Below are 23,250 nucleotides of genomic sequence, written 5' to 3' on the forward strand. Positions count from 1 at the left end.
CTACAAATGCAGCCTTATTCACATAAACTTTAGCCTCAGTCCTAATCCTACGAGTTCATAGGCAAGGCTCGTGTAGGCATATATAATCAAAATAAAAGAACATTATTGTGGATTATTGTGGTGAAGTGCTTGTGAACTAGGGAGCTGACATTTTATTTTGTGGGTAATTTAATAAATTAAAGTCCCTGTAAAGGCAATTCTAAAAAAAAATTCTAAACACATTATAAATGTTAGAAATGTATTGCTAAATCATATTACAAAGACTGTGAACTGTGAAGTACTGAATTGTGGAGTTAGACCGTTAAACAGTTTTTCACCATTGCTGTGTTCCGGATTTTTTGGGCGGGGCTAAAACGGGGGCTCGATGACGCACTGAAGCCCCTGAGCTCCTGGACACGCCCCTACTTGATGACGCACTGGAGCCCCTGACGCTGGCCCCTCCCCTAACAATATAGCACATTCACATCAGTTTGCCGATCGCGAGTTACTGTCAGTACTATTAGTTACTACATCCTACAGTTTGCTAGCTAGCTATGCCTTCGTCACGGAAATGCGTATTACCTGGATGCGATCACGTACAAAACAGATCGGTGTCCTTATTTAAATTTCCGAAAAACTATCATATCAACAGGAGGTGGATTAATTTTGTGAAGAGCCACCTTGATGGAGAGTCGAGGATCACCGCCAAAACCCGCCTCTGTAGTGATCATTTTACACGGGATAGTTAGTTTTATAAACTTTCGTCGGAGACAACTGGGATTCACTGATAATCCACTGTTACTGGTGAATGGGGACGAACTGACTATCTCCCGCCTCGGCGATCATCCTCCTGTCGCGCCGACAACTGGTGCCATCGTCGGCAGTGCGTGCCCACCAATGAGTGTAAGTTGCCTTGTGTGCTTATGTTATAATTATAGTAGGTAGTCCAGGCTCGAACATGTATGGCTTTGTAAAACAAATTAAGCTGCTAGGAGCATCCATTCCGGCTGTAGCGGTGACAGACAGTTGAGTGTGGCGACGGTAGCTTTCCCGCGAGTGGGCGTGGTTTCAGCGCAGCCAGCGGACACTCCCCCAGCGTTTGAGAGCAGAGACTACTGCTCATTTTTTCAAGATTTTGATAGCTTATTTTATGTACTTGCCGGCTTTTTTATCATTCAAATTTGGCTGGGTGGCTAATAACACATTTTTCTGTGGTGTGACAAACTCAGAACACATACTTAATTTTGACTTTACAGGGACTTTAAAGTTTTTTTTATTAAGGAACAGGACTTGTTCAACATGGTGAGGGCTAAGTCTATTTCTTTTTTTATTTACTACTACCGAAGGGCATGACACTCAAAACCTGCTCAAGGGGTTCGCGCTATTTTTGAATCTGAATACGAAGCAGTCACGTGACTGTGTGTGGAAACGAAGCTTCGGATGTCACAGATCACGTGGTTATGGCAAAACGAATCAAGCTCCGATACACTGCTTCAGTGTGTGATGTTTTGTTTTTTTGATACAAGCTTCGAAGCCTCGGTGCCGAATGTCACATCACTAGCTCTTTGTCCAAGTCCATGTCATTGTTTATTTTGTTCAAGTTTTGTTAATAAAAGATGCACATGGGTTCTCAATTCAACTTGCCTTCAGTGGACTTCTGTGACATTAGATCTGAAAATGGAATTTACCTCTACATGTGTTATTGATGTTGATAGAAAGACTTGAATTTGTTGCAGTGAATCCATCCACACATGAGCAATTGTAACCTCCAATAAAATTTGTACAGTTGGAATCTGGACCACATACAGATAGACTGTCCAGACATTCATTTATATCTATGGAAAAAAAAATTTAAGTTATAACTGAAAACAGTTTTCTTTAACACAAACACATAAAGACACAAAAAATATTTATCATCTCAAAGGAAAATATAAATCAAGAAGACAGAACTTGGAATATTTAAAGCACAAAATGCCAGAACAAATGGGAACTTATCTCCTAAAGAATAAATGCTGCATAAAAAGAGTATTTAAACCCTAAATGAATAAATTCAAACTGCATGTGTATGTGCAGTTTTGAGAATGTATATTTTCTTTAAGGAAAATTAAAAATATTTTTTTCCTAAAAATATATATAAACAAACAATGATTATTGACATACTTGATAAAATACATATTTGAAATTATGTAGCAATCTTAAGATGACATATTTTTGAGCAGTTTCCAATAAAAAATACCTCAAAAACCATGACAGAGAATATGACAGAGCAAACTTACCGAGGCATGGGTTACTTTTGGTAATCGCCTTATTCCCATCTGAGACGTTATATCCTTCCCAACAAAAGCATGAGAAGCTTCCATTGTAATTATAACAGAGAGAGTTCGGCCCACATACTGATACTGAGTCAAGACATTCATAAATATCTGAAAAAATAATTGGTAAAGGGAAAGGTTTCATGTGACAAAAGATTTAAGCACTGCAAATATTAGCTGTTCAGAGCTTCAGTTGCCAATCATACCTCTGCATGTGTTATTGCTGTTTATAGGGAGGTTTGGGTCTGTTACATTATATCCACTCATGCACGAGCAATTGTAACTCCCAACAGTGTTGTTGCAGATTGAGTTTGGACCGCAGACCTCTGATCTCTCAACACATTCATTCACATCTTTAGTTAAAGAAAATGTGAGAAAAAGAACTATATGTGTCACTCATTCATATGTAAAGAATAAATCATTCCTTGAGTTCCTATCTTTTTAATCTAATGCCACATTTACAAAATGATCTCTAAAAATGAATCATCAAAACATTATGGTGTTGTATGATGAACAGGTGTTTCAAGTAGCTGTCATAAAGTGGACTTCAGCATGAGAAGTCAAGAATAGAACTACCCATTTAATACAAACAGTTAGTTGTTACATTTGGTTTTGGTTCAAGTTTGTTTTCATGTCTTTTATCTTTTAATTCTCACTGTCAGCTTCCTGTTTGTCATGCGCTTCCCTTGTCATTAGGCTTATTCGACTTCATGCAGTTCTGCGCAGACCGATCGGTGGCTGACTTGAAGCAGTGCATGCCGGTTAGAAATCTTGTCCGACTTGAGACAGCGCCGATGCCACGTGATTGTGACGTATGCCATCAAAGTACCGCAAGAGCGATTCGAGAGCAGCCGGAAGACTCAGCCAGTGCAGCTTCTTAAGAGCGGCTGCACAAGCTTTGATGACGACACAGCTGTTTCACAATTGGCCGGATTCACCGCATGACAACGGTCCTAATGGTTCACAAATCTGTTTTTTATAACAGCACTTTTCATGTAGTCGCGATGTTATATTGTCATGTTAATCAAAATAAAACTGATAAAAAACGTAGACCAAACTTTATTGGTATTTAAATAGTATGCTTATGTTGAACTTTATTCTTGTACAAAGAGACGCTGAATGAAGCAGTACATAAAGTATTAAATAGAAAAGTATCTGAAACGTCTGTGTATTTGACAAATATTGCATTTATTTCACTTCAGCTGTCATAAAGTATGCAACCACAGCGTGACCGTCACTACGGGAAGCAGAAAGTGTCCTCCCCGCCTACACGCGGCAGCTCTCGCCAATCGGTTACAGCAGCCGCAGCCAATGTCGAATAAACCTATTGTGGCATGGTCTGATTGGTTGTTCTAGTCATGTGTCCAGTGCTCTCATTAGTTCATTGTTTGATTGTTCTCAGGTGTTTCTTGTTAGTCATTAGTCTCTCTGTATAAATAGCCCTCATGTTCCCATTGTTCCCTGTGTAGCTTTGTTTTGTTACTGCTGTTTGGTGAGTTTTATGTTTCTGTTCAAATTAAATTAAATCAAATCAAATTAAATTCAAGTCAAGTCATTGTTTTTTTTTGTTCAAGTTTTGTTAATAAAATCTGCACATGGATTCTCAAATCAACTTGCCTTTAGTGGACTTCCGCTTAGTATAGACCGATCTGAAAATAGAATTTACCTCTACATGTGTTATTGATGCTGATGGAAAGACTTGAATTTGTTGCAGTGAATCCATCCACACATGTGCAATTGTAACCTCCAATAACATTTGTACAGTTGGAATCTGGACCACATACAGATAGACTGTCCAGACATTCATTTATATCTATGGAAAAAAATATTAAAGTGATAATTGAAAACTTCTCGGTTACGTATGGTAACCCCTGTTCCCATACATAACAGAGATGTTCGTCAGAGACCTGACAGAAATCTTCGCAGAGAGACCAATTTACTAATCGGAAACTATTCACCAGTGGGACCTTGATCTCTGCCTGTAAGACAGAAGCACCACTGGCCAGCACAGAGGTGAACCGGTGCCCCTGAACTTGGCGCCAGGAGAAATGAATCGCATAGCCAAGTCTGATAGTGCGGATGAGCCAGTGGGACGGTCTGGGGAGCGCCAGCCAGGCCCCCAGACACCGCACCAGCGGGACCAATGGAACCACAGACGTACCCGTGGCGGGCAGCAAGGTGGAGGGCAGGGACCTGACTCAAGAGGCTGTGAGGCGGCCTGAAGTGGGGTCTGGGTGTGCGGTGCAACACTCACCTGGCTCCACGGTTGGACAGAGGATGCGTGAGAAAGCTGAACTGCGTTCTCAAACCGCATGCTGCTGTCCGCTGGTGACTGAAGAGGGGATAAGAGTGGCAAGGTTTTGTAACGGTGCACACTGTCAACCTCGCCTTCGTGTGAAGAGGGAAACGAGAGCTGCAAGGCATAGCGGTGCAAGCTGCCATTCAGGTCCTCTTGGGGAGAGGGGAACGAGAGTGGTGAGGCATGGCAGCGCACGCTGTCGTCTCCACCCTCGTGGCACCCAGAGATTTCAGAAACTGCTTTTTATTGAAGGTGTGGGTACCGCTGGGTGTTGGGCCAGCGGCGGAACAGACATTTTTTTTGTTAAAAAAAAAGATTCTCCGCCTGCCCCTCCTCCGGGGAAAGAGCAGCTTAATCCCTGTCCAGGTCACCCGTCTCAGAGGTGATTTTTCACTGACCGCTCAGCGGTTGAGACGGGTAGCGTTGTCTTCATGCAAGGCTCAACGTCACAGTAAAGCTGGCTGTGGTGGAGTCCCCTTTTTTTCTTTTTTTGCAGGGGAACGACGCCCTTCGCGACGAGCAGACTGAGGGGCAGCCCACAAGTGTAGCACAATGGGGCACATTCTTGTTTGCCTCAGCCTGCTTCTGAACTTTGGAAAACTGCTGGGCCTAGTCCTCAACAGTGTCGCCGAAAAGGCTACCTTGTGAGATGAGAGCATCAAGAAAGCACACTTTGGCGATATCTCGCACCTCTGCAAGGTTTAGACAGGGGGCGCTTCTGGACCACCAGAGTGGACATCGTCTGGCCGAGGGCGAACACTGTGACTAAATCTTAGTCAATATGCGCAGCTCAACCCCAGCTCAGAACTACCCTCCTGCATTATGAGTGTTTTGGCCTTCCATAGTTTCAGGGTGGCCATCACATGCAGGGTAGAGGCGGCCTGCCTGTAGCACTGCCACCCCACCACCGAGGGTAGTGAGAGAGGAAAAACTTTTTCTGCAGATTTAGGCATGCCATATTGGCGCCAACATGCTTCCATACTGCCAAAGTTCTTCACACACATCCGGGAAAAAGTCTGTTTTGCCCAGCGACAGCCCCGAAACCTGAAAGATCTGGAGAAGGTCTGTATGGAGAAGTGGGCCAAAATCCCTGCTGCAGTGTGTGCAAACCTGGTCAAGAACTACAGGAAACGTATGATCTCTGTAATTGCAAACAAAGGTTTCTGTACCAAACATTAAGTTCTGCTTTTCTGATGTATCAAATACTTATGTCATGCAATAAAATGCAAATTAATTACTTAAAAATCATACAATGTGATTTTCTGGATTTTTGTTTTAGATTCTGTCACTCACAGTTGAAGAGTACCTATGATAAAAATTACAGACTTCTGTAGTGGGAAAGTGGGAAAACCTGCAAAATCGGCAGTGTATCAAATACTTGTTCTCCCCACTGTGTATATATAATTATTATTCTTATTATTCTTATATATATATATATATATATATATATATATATATATATATATATATATATATATATATTAGCATAAGAACATCATGCTGACAATCATAAACAAAAGCATAAACAAAAGCAACAAAAGCTGATAAAGTTCCCTTGGCCTTTGGAATTAAAATAGCCCCACATCATCACATCACATCACATTGGCATGGAGTACTTTCCATAAGATCATCTCTCAATGCAAATCAAACCAGCTATTAGGCTAACTGAAATAAAACCATGCCAATCTCTAGGTATGGTGAAGGCTATGTGATGATGTGGGGCTATTTTAATTCCAAAGGCCAAGGGAACTTTATCAGGATGCATAGTATCCTGGATCCATGAAGTAACTGGCCTTTAAAAATTAAAATTTGCCTGCCTCTATGGGAATTTAACATAGGGGTGTCCAGACTTATGCACCCTGTATTTTAAGTAAGAACATTTATTTATTTACGATACATTATTCATTCACAAAGAAAATTGGTGTCCTTAAAGGTTGGATTTTTCCTAATTTTTTTAATTAAGGCATTAAGTTCAATTTCCAAAAGATGATTTTTTATTCCTCTTTTTAGTCAACTTTAGCATGGGTGTCTAAACTTATGCATAGCACTGTACTATACGTCTCTATTAAGAACTTTGCTGTTTGTTATTACAGACATTTATGAATTAGGCTATCTTTAAGATGTTTATAATGGGTAATGTTTGTAAATTAGATGTGTATCAGATATTTCAACAATCTAAATGATTTCGTAACGTTTTTTTTCTTTTGCAGAACGCTTTTCATAGAGATAAATGCTATATGTAATAAATATGCAGATAATATATAATAATAAATATAATTCAGGTATCAATTACCTATCAATATTTATTTATTCAAAAAAATATACAAAATCTGTCAAAGTAGTTAGTTGACCACAACCTCAAAAGCCTGTACACAAGCCGCGGTTCAGCTGCACGCGACAAACACTGCCAGTGTGAAAGCAAAACGAGCGTGTGCTGCTCCCGCTCACCATACAAACTGCTTTTGTGCTGCCTCCACTCTGCTAACGCGTGCAGTGTGAAACCGGCATGAATCCAACTCGACATTTGATTCTCCGCTGGAGCCCCGAATGAGTTCCCCATGAGAAGGACCAGCAATCCCATTCGTAAGCTTCCAGGCATGTGAGACAGTGAACGTGTCCGCCAAACTCGAAGCTACCAGGCATGTGAGACAGTGAACGTGTCCGCCAAACTCGACGGCACACGGCGCGCTGAATGCTTAAGCCCTTACTAGAAAGGCAAGACGAACAATGCACCAATGTGGTCATGTTCTCATGAGAGAACATGAACTACCCACGAACACAGTCTCAACATGCTTGCGATGCGCTAGAGGAGTGAGGGGCCCGAGGAGGTGGTCTCATTGGGGAATGCTCACTGGAATCCTCAGATCACCAGTGCTATTAGCCAAAGTAGCCCTTTTCTGGTGGCCACCAGAAGAGGAACTAGATTGGGGAATAGGCAAAGGGACTCCACCTCATGTGAGGTACCCGAGTCTCGACCGCACATCTAGAGCGCCGCACGACGCGCTGGGTTGCCATGACACCCCACGCAATCAGCCGGCAGCTCGGCAGCACACGGCGCGTTGAGCACTCAAGCCCTTGCGAGAAAGGCAAGACGAACAACGTGTCGACGTGGTCATGCTCTCACTCTGAAATAACATGAACCACCCAAGAACACAGTCTCAGCATGCTTAAGCCCAGGCATATGAGAGAGTGATCGTGGCTGTCACATGAGGATAGGAAACGACCGCATGCAGAATGCACGAGTGGAATGTCAGACTCGTGTAAGCTCTTTTAGGAAAATATGCTCTCTCTAGTGCTGAAGCACACAGGAGATGTCCGCGGCCAACAACAGGAATAGTGCAGCCCGCTGAGGCACTCAAACCGAAACCAAACGATTTGGTCACACCAGAGCTGTGAAAACAGCTGTTTTTGCTCTGAAAACTATCTCCGCTACAGCGCGCCGTGGCACCAACACGTTGAGAGGCTTCTTCCCAGAAATAACGCTCAAAAAGTCTTTACTCTAAAGAAAATTGCAAGAGCAGAAGATCCCATTTCTGTCGGGTCTCTCCGACGAACGTAGGAGTGACCGACTGAAAGGGAACAGTTTTCTTTAAAACAAACACAAAGAAATGAAAAACATTTATCATCTCATGGCATTCATCTGTCTATATAAAAGGAAAATATAAACCAAGAAGGCAGAACTTGGAATATTTAAAGCACAAAAGGCCAGAATAAATGGAAACTTATATCCGAAAGAATAAATGCTGGATAAAAATAGTATTTCAGCCCTAAACGAATAAGTCCAAACTGCATGTGCAAAAAACAAATAACAAAAAAACAACTAGTATGAATCACAAAGAGTTTTGAGTATGTATCATTTTTTAGGAGAATGAAAAAGACAGAGAGAGTTCGGCCCACACACTGATACTGAGTCAAGACATTCATCAATATCTGAAAAAATAATTGGTACAGGAAAAGGTTTCATGTGACAAAAGATTTAAGCACAACAAATATTAGCTGTTCAGAGCTTCAGCTGTCAATCATACCTCTGCATGGGTTACTGCTGTTTATAGGGAGGTTTGGGTCTGTTACATTATATCCACTCATGCACGAGCAATTGTGACTCCCAACAGTGTTGTTGCAGATTGAGTTTGGACCGCAGACCTCTGATCTCTCAATACATTCATCCACATCTTAATTAAAAGAAAGTGATGGGAAAAAGAACAGTTTGGGTCACTCATTCATACCTGAATGTCAATATATTCTTTGGCATCTTTACAACAGAATGCTTTATTTACAAAAACATTATATCCAAAGAAAATGAATTACATGGATAAACTCATGCTAATTATTCAAGGTTAGAGTAAACAAAAATATAAATATAAAATGTACCTCTACATGTATTATTGTTGCTGATGGTGAGATTTGAGTTTGTTGCAGTGAATCCATCTAAACATGAGCAATTGTAACTTCCTATTTCATTTGTACAGTTGGAATCTGGACCACATACAGATGGACTGAACAGACATTCATTTATATCTAGAGGGGAAAATAATTTAAATTTGTATTAATACATACAATTATAAATAAATAAAACATGAAAGACAAATGGTATCTCACAACATAATACATTAACATAATAACTATATAAGAAGAATACGGATTGAGAAAGTATATCAACATTTTTTTTTAAACAAACGACCACAAAATTAAGATTTTGAAAAGCAGCATGTACAACAGAAACAAACTAACAATTATACACCTCCCAAAACTCATTTTCTTTATCATGAATTTGTAATATAAGCTTTTTCCTGTCAATAATACCTTTGCATGTGTTATTGCTGTTTATAGGGAGGTTTGGGTTTGTTACATTATATCCACTCTTGCACGAGCAATTGTAACTTAAAAATAATATCCAAAGTAAAAATCACATGGATAAACTCTAGCTAATTATTCAAGGTTACAGTAAACAAATCTGAATATAAAAATGTACCTCTACATGTGTTATTGATGCTGATGGTGAGATTTGAGTTTGTTGCAGTGAATCCATCTAAACATGAGCAATTGTAGCTTCCTATTTCATTTGTGCAGTTGGAATCTGGACCACATACAGATGGACTGAACAGACATTCATTTATATCTAGAGGGGAAAATAATTTAAATTTGTAATACATACAATTATAAACACATAAAACGTTCCGGGTTACTTGACTGTAACCTTGTTCCCTGAGAAAGCGGAACGAGATGCTGCGCTGCTCAGCGCATTGGGAATGTCTTTAATCGTGACCAGCTGTGAATATTGTGTGTAACACGTCAATAGAATTGACCCGGAGGTAATATAGCCTCGGTCGATGACGTCATCGGCGCGCACCCGCAACACAAGGCTATAAATAGATGAGCCACAGGTGCATCATCAGGATATTTTGTCTGAAGAGCAGTCCTGGGACATCTTCAGCATGGCAAAGTAGCGCAGCATCTCGTTCCGCTTTCTCAGGCCCTAAGACCTATTGGCGAAGCTTGACCGCGCGCCTCATAGGCAAGAGCAATAGCATCCCTGACCCAATGAGACGTGGTCTGCTTGGTGGCAGCTGCTCCTTTGTTACTACCCCCATAACAGACGAACAGTTGCTCTGACTTACGCCACTGGCTAGTGCGGTGGATGTAAGCCTTAAGAGCACGGACTGGACACAGTCTGTGAGATTTCTCCTGCTCCGGCGTTATGAATGGCGGAGGACAGAAGGCCTCGAGAGTGACAGGATGTACAGTCGAGAAAGGAACCTTAGGCAGGTAGTCAGGATGAGGATGCAAAATTACTTTCACCATTCCTGGGGCAAATTCTAAGCAGGATGGTGAGATAGACAGAGCCTGCATATCCCCAATTCTTTTCAAAGAAGTTATTGCCATGAGAAAATTTTTTTTTAGAGCCAGAAGTTTGTCAGATGCTGATTCTATAGGTTCAAAGGGGGTCTCAACCAAGCCCTCGAGGACTATAGCTAAGTCCCATGAAGGGATCTTGGTTCTTACTGGAGGCCTCAGTCGCCTGGCCCCACGAATGAAGCGAGCGAGCAGAGGATGTCTCCCGAGTGGCGCCCCATCAACCAAGGCGTGGCAAGCAGAAAGAGCGGCCACATAAACCTTGAGAGTGGCGGGGCATGTGCCTGTTGATAACTTCTCCTGCATGAAGTCCAGAACTGAAGCAATCTGGCAGTTGACTGGATCTACATTGTGTACAACACACCACCTTTCAAAAACACCCCATTTACTGGCATAACTTTGTCTAGTGGAGGAAGCCCTAGCACTTAGAATGGTCTCAATAACATCCGGTGAAAGCCCAGTGTTTCTCAATTGGTACCCATCAGGGGCCAAACATGAAGATTCCACGGATCGGGCCTGGGATGGAATATCGTGCCCTCCTCCTGAGACAGAAGGTCCCTCCTCTCCGGAATCGCCCATGGCGAGCAGTCGAGGAGAGATATTATCTCCGAGAACCACACTCTGTTCGGCCAATGTGGCGCCATCAGCAAGAGGCAAGACCCTTGTTGGCGAACTCTGGCTAGAACTTCCTGGAGCAGAGAAACTGGAGGAAACGCATACAGGCGCATTTTGGGCCATGTATACGCCATCGCATCCAGACCCAGGGGGGCTGGGTGACTCAGAGAGAAGTAGAGGGGACATTGCGCCGTCTGTTGGGAGGCGAAGAGGTCCACCTCTGCTTCGTAAAATCTGGTCCAAATCTGTTTCACTACTTCCGGGTGGAGTTTCCATTCCCCCGTCGGTAGTTTCTGTCTGGACAGTAAATCCGCTCCCACATTCAGATGCCCTGGAATTTATACTGCCCTGAGCGACAGGAACTTGTCCTGGGCCCAGAGAAAAATCTGCCTCGCTATTCTGTTCAGATTGCGTGAGCGCAGACCTCCCTGGTGATTTATATAAGAGACTGCCGCTGTGTTGTCCACCCGCACTAGGACATGACAATCTCTCAACTGAGGGACAAAATATTTCAGGGCCAGAAATACGGCCATCAGCTCGAGGCAATTGATGTGCCAATCGAGCTGATGACCCTCCCATTCCCCTTGAGCTGGACGGCCACATAAGACCGCTCCTCAGCACATCAGGGAGGCGTCTGTCGTTAGCAGTCTGTGACGACATGGCTCCCCTAGAGTGGGACCCAAGGCGAGGAACCGGGGTCTGAGCCACAGAGATAGTGTACGAAGCCCGCGACGTGTCACTTTTATTTGCCTTTGAGGATTGGCCCTTGGATGAAATCCTCTGGCTTTTAGCCACAACTGAAACGGTCTCATGTGCAACAGCCCCAGAGGAATCACCGTGGATGCTGAAGCCATGAAACCTAACATTTTTTGGTACTGACGAACAGTGCGATCTTGGCCTAGCCTGACTTTGCTCATGGTCTGCCGAATGGTCTCGATTCAAGCGGGAGACAGTTGTGCCCGCATCGTGATCGAATCCCACACGATCCCAAGATAAGTCGTTCTCTGAGCAGGAGAAAGAACACTTACACCTAGAGAAACTAGATGAGCTAACACGATGTCTCTGTGTTGGAGCGCCATCTCTTGCGATTGTGCTAGTATTAACCAATCGTCGATGTAATTCAAAATGTGAATGCCCTGGAGTCGTAATGGAGCCAGTGCTGCATCCATGCATTTTGTGTATGTGCGGGGTGACAAGGCTAGGCCGAACGGAAGAACCCGAAATTGGTACGCTTCGCCCCCGAAAGCAAACCTCAGGAATTTCCTGTATTGTGGCAATATTTCTATGTGAAAATATGCGTCCTTCAGATCGATCGTGACGAACCAATCGTGATGTTGAATTTGCGACACGACCGTCTTGACGGTTAACATCTTGATTGGACGCACCCCCCCATCCTTCTTGGGAACCAGGAAGTATTTGCTGTAATAGCTCGACTCTCTCTCTGGAAGAGGAACATGTTCTATGGCCCCTTTGCTCAGAAGAGTTTGTAGCTCTTGTGACAGTACATGCATCAGTTCCGGTTTCACGGAAATGGAGACCACGCCGTTGGAACGCGGAGGACGATGAATAAATTGGATTCTGTATCCTATCTGTACTGTGCTTAATACCCACGCAGAAATGCTGTGGCAGAAGTTTCCACGCTGCCAGACTCTCTGAGAGTGGTATCAATTTTAACACTTCCTTTTGAGGGGATGTTAGATGTTCCGTGTCCTGAATGACGGCAGGAAACAACGGAACATCTAACATTTCGCTGGAAACCGCTGCCCCCCGAAGCACAAGAGGTGGCGGGGATGGAGAGGTTTTGTGAGGGTAACGGGAAGGGGCGATATGATCTTGAACGCGCCCCGTCCCGCAGGGGGGGCTACCCCCACCAGACTGGGCGCCAGACCATCAGGACTTCCTCTTTCTATTAATAATAGTCCTGAGGTCTGGCTTGGGAGGTTGCTGAGCGCGACAAGCCTGTCCCCAATCCTTACGAGGGGGAGCACGGTCCGCCACGCTCTGCTTCTTAACCTCTCTGGCTTTTGAAGGACCGGGGTGAGGTTGGGTGGCCGATGGCCCCTCTCCTTGAGTGTGGCGAGGAAGGAACTGAACGAATGCTTCTTCATGTTTCTTCACCTCTTTGAATCTGGTAACGACAGTATTGATGGAGTCGCCAAACAGTCCAGAGGGAGAAACAGGGGAATCTAATAGAAACAGACAATCTTTTTCTTTGATACCCGTTAAATTAAGCCACAGGTGCAGACAGATCTGTGGCTCGACGAAGCTCAGAGAACGCTTCCTCGTCGATGGTACTGCCCGCACTCAAATCCTTCAACAGGTCAGCCTGGTACGCCTGTAACACTGCCATAGTGTGCAGCGCAGCACCAGCCTGATCTGCAGCTTGGTAAGCTTTACCCACAAGCGCTGATGTTTTTCTACATGGCTTCGTGAGGAGGGTAGGTTTCTTAATCGAAGATGCCGATTCAGGCGAGATAGCTCGCGAGCGTCTCTTCAACCCGAGGCATCTCCGAATACCCCCGCGACTTCGCACCCACGATAGTCGAAAAAGTCGACGTCGAGGGCACAAAAACACGAGAAGTATATGGTTTACTCCATGACTTAGACAGCTCATCATGGAGGTCCTCGAAGAAGGGGAGAGACTGATGTTGTGGTCTCTCCCCCCTGCCACCGGACAGAAACCTATCCTCTAGCTTACTACGTTTGGGGGTCTCTTGTTCGCGTGGCCAGTCAAGCTGTAACCTGTCCACCGCGCGAGTAACCACCTTGAGTAATTCCTTGACTGATCTTTTTTCGTGAGAGAAATGCTCAGAGGTAGGCTGCTCGTGGTCCGTAGACCCAAGAGATATATCATCCCCCTTGTGAACTGAAGAAGCACCGGAGCGCGCTTCGAGATCACGAGAAGGAACGTGTGGATCGGGTGACTGAGCAAGCGAAAGGGACAGACCCGTCTCTTGCTCGTCACACAGATCCATGCGAGAGCCCCACAATGGTAATGTGGGTGTGGTCTGGAAATAGTTCAGACGAGAGCGCAGCATATTCACTGTGAACAGTTCACAATGCTCGCACTCGCCTTTCTCTAATGGCAGAACCGCGTGCTCTTCCCCCAAACAAACAAAACAGTAATCGTGTGTATCCAGCTCAGACATGGGACGGGAGCATGGAGGAACACAACGCTTACTCTTTTGTTGGCTCATTTATTCTCTTTTTTACTTTTTAAACTCTATATATGACTTGAGAGAAAAAGATTTGAGAAATGAGAATTTTCTGCACACTGCCTGATGAAACTAACTCCTAACAACGATCTGAGAACAGATGAGAGATAGAGAGAGTTTTGACGCACACATGCACAGAATGGTCTGAAGACAAAAGACCTGATGATGCACCTGTGGCTCATCTATTTATAGCCTCGTGTTGGGGGTGCGCGCCGATGACGTCATCGACCAAGGGTATATTACCTCCGGGTCAATTCTATTGACGTGTTACACACAATATTCACAGCTGGTCACGATTAAAGACGTTCCCAATGCGCTGAGCAGCGCAGCATCGACTGTAGCTTTCGAAAGGGAACATGAAAGACAAATGGTATCTCACAACATAATACATTAACATAATAACTATACAAGAAGAATACAGATTGAGAAAGTATATCAATTTTTTTTTTAAACAAACGACTACAAAAATACGATTTTGAAAAGCAGCATGTGCAACAGAAACAAACTAACAAAAATGTATTATACGCATCCCAAAACTAATTTTCTTTGTCATGAATTTGTAATATAAGTTTATTTTCTGTCAATCATACCTCTGCATGGGTTACTGATGTTTATAGGGAGGCCTGGGTCTGTTACATTATATCCACTCTTGCACGAGCAATTGTGACTCCCAACAGTGTTGTTGCAGATTGAGTTTGGACCGCAGACCTCTGATCTCTCAATACATTCATCCACATCTTAATTAAAAGAAAGTTATGGAAAAAAGAACAGTTTGGGTCACTCATTCATACCTGAATGTCAATATATTCTTTGGCATCTTTACAACAGAATGCTTTATTTACAAAAACATTATATCCAAAGAAAAATAATTACATGGATAAACTCATGCTAATTATTCAAGGTTAGAGTAAACAAAAATATAAATATAAAATGTACCTCTACATGTATTATTGTTGCTGATGGTGAGATTTGAGTTTGTTGCAGTGAATCCATCTAAACATGAGCAATTGTAACTTCCTATTTCATTTGTACAGTTGGAATCTGGACCACATACAGATGGACTGAACAGACATTCATTTATATCTAGAGGGGAAAATCATTTAAATTTGTATTAATACATACAATTATACACGCATAAAACATGAAAGACAAATGGTATCTCACAACATAATACATTAACATAATAACTATACAAGAAGAATACGGATTGAGAAAGTATATCAACATTTTTTTTAAACAAACAACCACAAAATTAAGATTTTGAAAAGCAGCATGTACAACAGAAACAAACTAACAATTATACACCTCCCAAAACTCATTTTCTTTATCATGAATTTGTAATATAAGGTTTTTCCTGTCAATAATACCTCTGCATGTGTTATTGCTGTTTATATGGAGGTTTGGGTCTGTTACATTATATCCACTCTTGCATGAGCAATTGTAACTTAAAAATAATATCCAAAGTAAAAATCACATGGATAAACTCTAGCTAATTATTCAAGGTTACAGTAAACAAATCTGAATATAAAAATTTACCTCTACATGTATTATTGTTGCTGATGGTGAGATTTGAGTTTGTTACAGTGAATCCATCCACACATGAGCAATTGTAACTTCCTATTTCATTTGTACAGTTGGAATCTGGACCACATACAGAAAGACTGAAAACACATTCATCTATATCTAGAGGGGGAAAATAATTTAAATCTGTTTTAATAAATACAAATATAAACACATAAAACATGAAAGACACATGGTGTCTCACAACATAATACACTAACATAATAATTTTACAAGAAGAATACAGATTGAAAAAGTATAATATCAACTTTTTAAACACAAATGACCACAAAATTAAGATTTTGAAAAGCATCATGTGCAACAGAAACAAACTAACAAAAATGTATTATACGCATCTCAAAACGAAGTTACCTTGTCATGAATTTGTAATATAAGTTTATTTTCTGTCAATCATACCTCTGCATGTGTTATTGCTGTTTATAGGGAGGTTTGGGTCTGTTACATTATATCCACTCTTGCACGAGCAATTGTAACTCCCAACAGTGTTGTTGCAGATTGAGTTTGGACCACAGACCTCTGATCTCTCAACACATTCATCCACATCTTTAGTAAAATAAAGTTATGGTAAAAAGAACAGTTTGGATAAGTTTAATATAATTCCGTGTCATTGTAACAACGAAATGCTTCACTTGCAAAATGCAAAGTAAAAATTATATGGGTAAACTCTGGACAATTATGCAAGGTTATAGTAAACTCAAATCTGAACACAAAACAACATCAACATTTTTAAAACTAAGATTTTTTTGTGCTTCTTTAAACAACAGACCTCCACAATAGAACAGATACAGTTTAAAGCAACATCTCAGAGTTTGTTTTTAAATAAATACATTTTGGTGATGTTACTGTAAAAACTTTATTTGGATTTGTTGTGTGTTATAAGGCAATGCTTATTTTCTGTTATGAATTTGCACTAATAGTTTTTTCTGTCAATCATACCTCTGCATGTGTTATTGCTGTTTATAGGGAGGTTTGGGTCTGTTACATTATATCCACTCTTGCATGAGCAATTGTGACTCCCAACAGTGTTGTTGCAGATTGAGTTTGGACCACAGACCTCTGATCTCTCAACACATTCATCCACATCTTAATTAAAAGAAAGTTATGGGAAAAAGAACAGTTTGGGTCACTCATTCATACCTGAATGTCAATATATTCTTTGGCATCTTTACAACAGAATGCTTTATTTACAAAAACATTATATCCAAAGAAAATGAATTACATGGATAAACTCATGCTAATTATTCAAGGTTAGAGTAAACAAAAATATAAATATAAAATGTACCTCTACATGTATTATTGTTGCTGATGGTGAGATTTGAGTTTGTTGCTGTGAATCCATCTAAACATGAGCAATTGTAACTTCCTATTTCATTTGTGCAGTTGGAATCTGGACCACATACAGATGGACTGAACAGACATTCATTTATATCTAGAGGGGAAAATAATTTAAATTTGTATTAATACATACAATTATAAATACATAAAACATGAAAGACAAATGGTATCTCACAACATAATACATTAACATAATAACTATACAAGAAGAATACGGATTGAGAAAGTATATCAATTTTTTTTTTTTAAACAAACGACCACAAAATTAAGATTTTGAAAAGCAGCATGTACAACAGAAACAAACTAACAATTATACACCTCCCAAAACTAATTTTCTTTATCATGAATTTGTAATATAAGCTTTTTCCTGTCAATAATACCTTTGCATGTGTTATTGCTGTTTATAGGGAGGTTTGGGTCTGTTACATTATATCCACTCTTGCATGAGCAATTGTGACTCCCAACAGTGTTGTTGCAGATTGAGTTTGGACCACAGACCTCTGATCTCTCTACACATTCATCCACATCTTTAGTAAAATAAAGTTATGGTAAAAAGAACAGTTTGGATAAGTTTAATATCATTCCGTGTCATTGTAACAACGAAATGCTTCACTTGCAAAATGCAAAGTAAAAATTATATGGGTAAACTCTGGACGATTATGGTTATAGTAAACTCAAATCTGAACACAAAACAACATCAACATTTTTAAAACTAAGATTTTTTTGTGTTTCATTTAAACAACAGACCTCCACAATAGAACAGATACAGTTTTAAGCAACATCTCAGATTTTGTTTTTAAATAAATACATATTGGTGATGTTACTGTAACAACTTTATTTGGATTTGTTGTGTGTGTTATAAGCCAATGCTTATTTTCTGTTATGAATTTGCACTAAGAGTTTTTTCTGTCAATCAAACCTCTGCATGTGTTATTGCTGTTTATAGGGAGGTTTGGGTCTGTTACATTATATCCACTCTTGCACGAGCAATTGTAACTTAAAAATAATATCCAAAGTAAAAATCACATGGATAAACTCTAGCTAATTATTCAAGGTTACAGTAAACAAATCTGAATATAAAAATGTACCTCTACATGTGTTATTGATGCTGATGGTGAGATTTGAGTTTGTTGCAGTGAATCCATCTAAACATGAGCAATTGTAACTTCCTATTTCATTTGTGCAGTTGGAATCTGGACCACATACAGATGGACTGAACAGACATTCATTTATATCTAGAGGGGAAAATAATTTAAATTTGTATTAATACATACAATTATAAACACATAAAACGTCCTGGGTTACTTGACTGTAACCTTGTTCCCTGAGAAAGCGGAACGAGATGCTGAGCTGCTCAGCGCATTGGGAATGTCTTTAATCGTGACCAGCTGTGAATATTGTGTGTAACACGTCAATAGAATTGACCCGGAGGTAATATAGCCTCGGTCGATGACGTCATCGGCGCGCACCCGCAACACAAGGCTATAAATAGATGAGCCACAGGTGCATCATCAGGATATTTTGTCTGAAGAGCAGTCCTGGGACATCTTCAGCATGGCAAAGTAGCGCAGCATCTCGTTCCGCTTTCTCAGGCAACAAGGTTACAGTCAAGTAACCCGGAACGTTCCCTTTCGAAAGCTATAGTCAATGCTGCGTTGCTCAGAGAATACCCACGCCGCCGTGCTAGAAAATGTCTGGACCCCTACGGTTGTGCTCACAAGAATGCAAGAAGGCCTCAGACATTAGCTTGTGACGTTGACTCAAGGACATGAGAGCCCGGAGTGGCATGAACATCCAAACTATAAAATCTTATGAATGTGTGAGGAGAGGACCAACCTGCCGCATCACAAACATGTTGTAAGGGGGCACCCCTTGCCAAAGCACTAGAGGAGGCGACCCCCCTGGTGGAGTGAGCCCTAAGACCTATTGGCGAAGCTTGACCGCGCGCCTCATAGGCAAGAGCAATAGCATCCCTGACCCAATGAGACATGGTCTGCTTGGTGGCAGCTGCTCCTTTGTTACTACCCCCATAACAGACAAACAGTTGCTCTGACTTACGCCACTGGCTAGTGCGGTGGATGTAAGCCTTAAGAGCACGGACTGGACAGTCTGTGAGATTGCTCCTGCTCGGGCGTTATGAATGGCGGAGGACAGAAGGCCTCGAGAGTGACAGGATGTACAGTCGAGAAAGGAACCTTAGGCAGGTAGTCAGGATGAGGATGCAAAATTACTTTCACCATTCCTGGGGCAAATTCTAAGCAGGATGGTGAGATAGACAGAGCCTGCATATCCCCAATTCTTTTCAAAGAAGTTATTGCCATGAGAAAAAAATTTTTTAGAGCCAGAAGTTTGTCAGATGCTGATTCTACAGGTTCAAAGGGGCTCTCAACCAAGCCCTCGAGGACTACATGAAGGGATCTTGGTTCTTACTGGAGGCCTCAGTCGCCTGGCCCCACGAATGAAGCGAGCGAGCAGAGGATGTCTCCCGAGTGGCGCCCCGTCAACTAAGGCGTGGCAAGCAGAAAGAGCGGCCACATAAACCTTGAGAGTGGCGGGGCATGTGCCTGTTGATAACTTCTCCTGCATGAAGTCCAGAACTGAAGCAATCTGGCAGTTGACTGGATCTACATTGTGTACAACACACCACCTTTCAAAAACACCCCATTTACTGCCATAACTTTGTCTAGTGGAGGAAGCCCTAGCACTTAGAATGGTCTCAATAACATCCGGTGAAAGCCCAGTGTTTCTCAATTGGTACCCATCAGGGGCCAAACATGAAGATTCCACGGATCGGGCCTGGGATGGAATATCGTGCCCTCCTCCTGAGACAGAAGGTCCCTCCTCTCCAGAATCGCCCATGGCGAGCAGTCGAGGAGAGATATTATCTCCGAGAACCACACTCTGTTCGGCCAACGTGGCGCCATCAGCAAGAGGCAAGACCCTTGTTGGCGAACTCTGGCTAGAACTTCCTGGAGCAGAGAAACTGGAGGAAACGCATACAGGCGCATTTTGGGCCATGTATGCGCCATCGCATCCAGACCCAGGGGGGCTGGGTGACTCAGAGAGAAGTAGAGGGGACATTGCGCCGTCTGTTGGGAGGCGAAGAGGTCCACCTCTGCTTCGTAAAATCTGGTCCAAATCTGTTTCACTACTTCCGGGTGGAGTTTCCATTCCCCCGTCGGTAGTTTCTGTCTGGACAGTAAATCCGCTCCCACATTCAGATGCCCTGGAATTTATACTGCCCTGAGCGACAGGAACTTGTCCTGGGCCCAGAGAAAAATCTGCCTCGCTATTCTGTTCAGATTGCGTGAGCGCAGACCTCCCTGGTGATTTATATAAGAGACTGCCGCTGTGTTGTCCATCCGCACTAGGACATGACAATCTCTCAACTGAGGGAGAAAATATTTCAGGGCCAGAAATACGGCCATCAGCTCGAGGCAATTGATGTGCCAATCGAGCTGATGACCCTCCCATTCCCCTTGAGCTGGACGGCCACATAAGACCGCTCCTCAGCCCATCAGGGAGGCGTCTGTCGTTAGCAGTCTGTGACGACATGGCTCCCCTAGAGTGGGACCCAAGGCGAGGAACCGGGGTCTGAGCCACAGAGATAGTGTACGAAGCCCGCGACGCGTCACTTTTATTTGCCTTTGAGGATTGGCCCTTGGATGAAATCCTCTGGCTTTTAGCCACAACTGAAACGGTCTCATGTGCAACAGCCCCAGAGGAATCACCGTGGATGCTGAAGCCATGAAACCTAACATTTTTTGGTACTGACGAACAGTGCGATCTTGGCCTAGCCTGACTTTGCTCATGGTCTGCCGAATGGTCTCGATTCAAGTGGGAGACAGTTGTGCCCGCATCGTGATCGAATCCCACACGATCCCAAGATAAGTCGTTCTCTGAGCAGGAGAAAGAACACTTACACCTAGAGAAACTAGATGAGCTAACACGATGTCTCTGTGTTGGAGCGCCATCTCTTGCGATTGTGCTAGTATTAACCAATCGTCGATGTAATTCAAAATGTGAATGCCCTGGAGTCGTAATGGAGCCAGTGCTGCATCCATGCATTTTGTGTATGTGCGGGGTGACAAGGCTAGGCCGAACGGAAGAACCCGAAATTGGTACGCTTCGCCCCCGAAAGCAAACCTCAGGAATTTCCTGTATTGTGGCAATATTTCTATGTGAAAATATGCGTCCTTCAGATCGATCGTGACGAACCAATCGTGATGTTGAATTTGCGACACGACCGTCTTGACGGTTAACATCTTGATTGGACGCACCCCCCCATCCTTCTTGGGAACCAGGAAGTATTTGCTGTAATAGCTCGACTCTCTCTCTGGAAGAGGAACATGTTCTATGGCCCCTTTGCTCAGAAGAGTTTGTAGCTCTTGTGACAGTACATGCATCAGTTCCAGTTTCACGGAAATGGAGACCACGCCGTTGGAACGCGGAGGACGATGAATAAATTGGATTCTGTATCCTATCTGTACTGTGCTTAATACCCACGCAGAAATGCTGTGGCAGAAGTTTCCACGCTGCCAGACTCTCTGAGAGTGGTATCAATTTTAACACTTCCTTTTGAGGGGATGTTAGATGTTCCGTGTCCTGAATGACGGCAGGAAACAACGGAACATCTAACATTTCGCTGGAAACCGCTGCCCCCCGAAGCACGAGAGGTGGCGGGGATGGAGAGGTTTTGTGAGGGTAACGGGAAGGGGCGATATGATCTTGAACGCGCCCTGTCCCGCAGGGGGGGCTACCCCCACCAGACTGGGCGCCAGACCATCAGGACTTCCTCTTTCTATTAATAATAGTCCTGAGGTCTGGCTTGGGAGGTTGCTGAGCGCGACAAGCCTGTCCCCAATCCTTACGAGGGGGAGCACGGTCCGCCACGCTCTGCTTCTTAACCTCCCTGGCTTTTGAAGGACCGGGGTGAGGTTGGGTGGCCGATGGCCCCTCCCCTTGAGTGTGGCGAGGAAGGAACTGAACGAATGCTTCTTCATGTTTCTTCACCTCTTTGAATCTGGTAACGACAGTATTGATGGAGTCGCCAAACAGTCCAGAGGGAGAAACAGGGGAATCTAATAGAAACAGACGATCTTTTTCTTTGATACCCGTTAAATTAAGCCACAGGTGCAGACAGATCTGTGGCTCGACGAAGCTCAGAGAACGCTTCCTCGTCGATGGTACTGCCCGCACTCAAATCCTTCAACAGGTCAGCCTGGTACGCCTGTAACACTGCCATAGTGTGCAGCACAGCACCAGCCTGACCTGCAGCTTGGTAAGCTTTACCCACAAGCGCTGATGTTTTTCTACATGGCTTTGTGAGGAGGGTAGGTTTCTTAATCGAAGATGCCGATTCGGGCGAGATAGCTCGCGAGCGTCTCTTCAACCCGAGGCATCTCCGAATACCCCCGCGACTTCGCACCCACGATAGTCGAAAAAGTCGACGTCGAGGGCACAAAAACACGAGAAGTATATGGTTTACTCCATGACTTAGACAGCTCATCATGGAGGTCCTCGAAGAAGGGGAGAGACTGATGTTGTGGTCTCTCCCCCCTGCCACCGGACAGAAACCTATCCTCTAGCTTACTACGTTTGGGGGTCTCTTGTTCGCGTGGCCAGTCAAGCTGTAACCTGTCCACCGCGCGAGTAACCACCTTGAGTAATTCCTTGACTGATCTTTTTTCGTGAGAGAAATGCTCAGAGGTAGGCTGCTCGTGGTCCGTAGACCCAAGAGATATATCATCCCCCTTGTGAACTGAAGAAGCACCGGAGCGCGCTTCGAGATCACGAGAAGGGACGTGTGGATCGGGTGACTGAGCAAGCGAAAGGGACGGACCCGTCTCTTGCTCGTCACACAGATCCATGCGAGAGCCCCACAATGGTAATGTGGGTGTGGTCTGGAAATAGTTCAGACGAGAGCGCAGCATATTCACTGTGAACAGTTCACAATGCTCGCACTCGCCTTTCTCTAATGGCAGAACCGCGTGCTCTTCCCCCAAACAAACAAAACAGTAATCGTGTGTATCCAGCTCAGACATGGGACGGGAGCATGGAG

General features: G+C 43.3%; 1 protein-coding gene across 1 annotated transcript in view; it reads right to left on the minus strand.

Annotated features, from left to right (window-relative positions):
* Positions 1-23,250, minus strand: part of LOC311068336 (uncharacterized protein) — a gene marked incomplete at its 5' end in the record, with an annotated part of 67,054 nt that overhangs the window by 41,735 nt on the left and 2,069 nt on the right. Inside the window, 14 exons of the mRNA XM_084090719.1 lie at positions 1,668-1,814; positions 2,256-2,402; positions 2,498-2,644; positions 3,958-4,104; positions 8,616-8,762; positions 8,962-9,108; positions 9,563-9,709; positions 14,864-15,010; positions 15,210-15,356; positions 15,810-15,956; positions 16,251-16,397; positions 16,791-16,937; positions 17,137-17,283; positions 18,278-18,424. Coding sequence (XP_083946845.1) covers positions 1,668-1,814; positions 2,256-2,402; positions 2,498-2,644; positions 3,958-4,104; positions 8,616-8,762; positions 8,962-9,108; positions 9,563-9,709; positions 14,864-15,010; positions 15,210-15,356; positions 15,810-15,956; positions 16,251-16,397; positions 16,791-16,937; positions 17,137-17,283; positions 18,278-18,424 — 2,058 coding nt within the window. The remainder of the gene's footprint in view (positions 1-1,667; positions 1,815-2,255; positions 2,403-2,497; positions 2,645-3,957; positions 4,105-8,615; positions 8,763-8,961; positions 9,109-9,562; positions 9,710-14,863; positions 15,011-15,209; positions 15,357-15,809; positions 15,957-16,250; positions 16,398-16,790; positions 16,938-17,136; positions 17,284-18,277; positions 18,425-23,250) is intronic.

Source organism: Abramis brama, assembly GCF_963993115.1.
Source record: "Abramis brama genome assembly, chromosome: 18".
Taxonomy (NCBI): Eukaryota; Metazoa; Chordata; class Actinopteri; order Cypriniformes; family Leuciscidae; genus Abramis; species Abramis brama.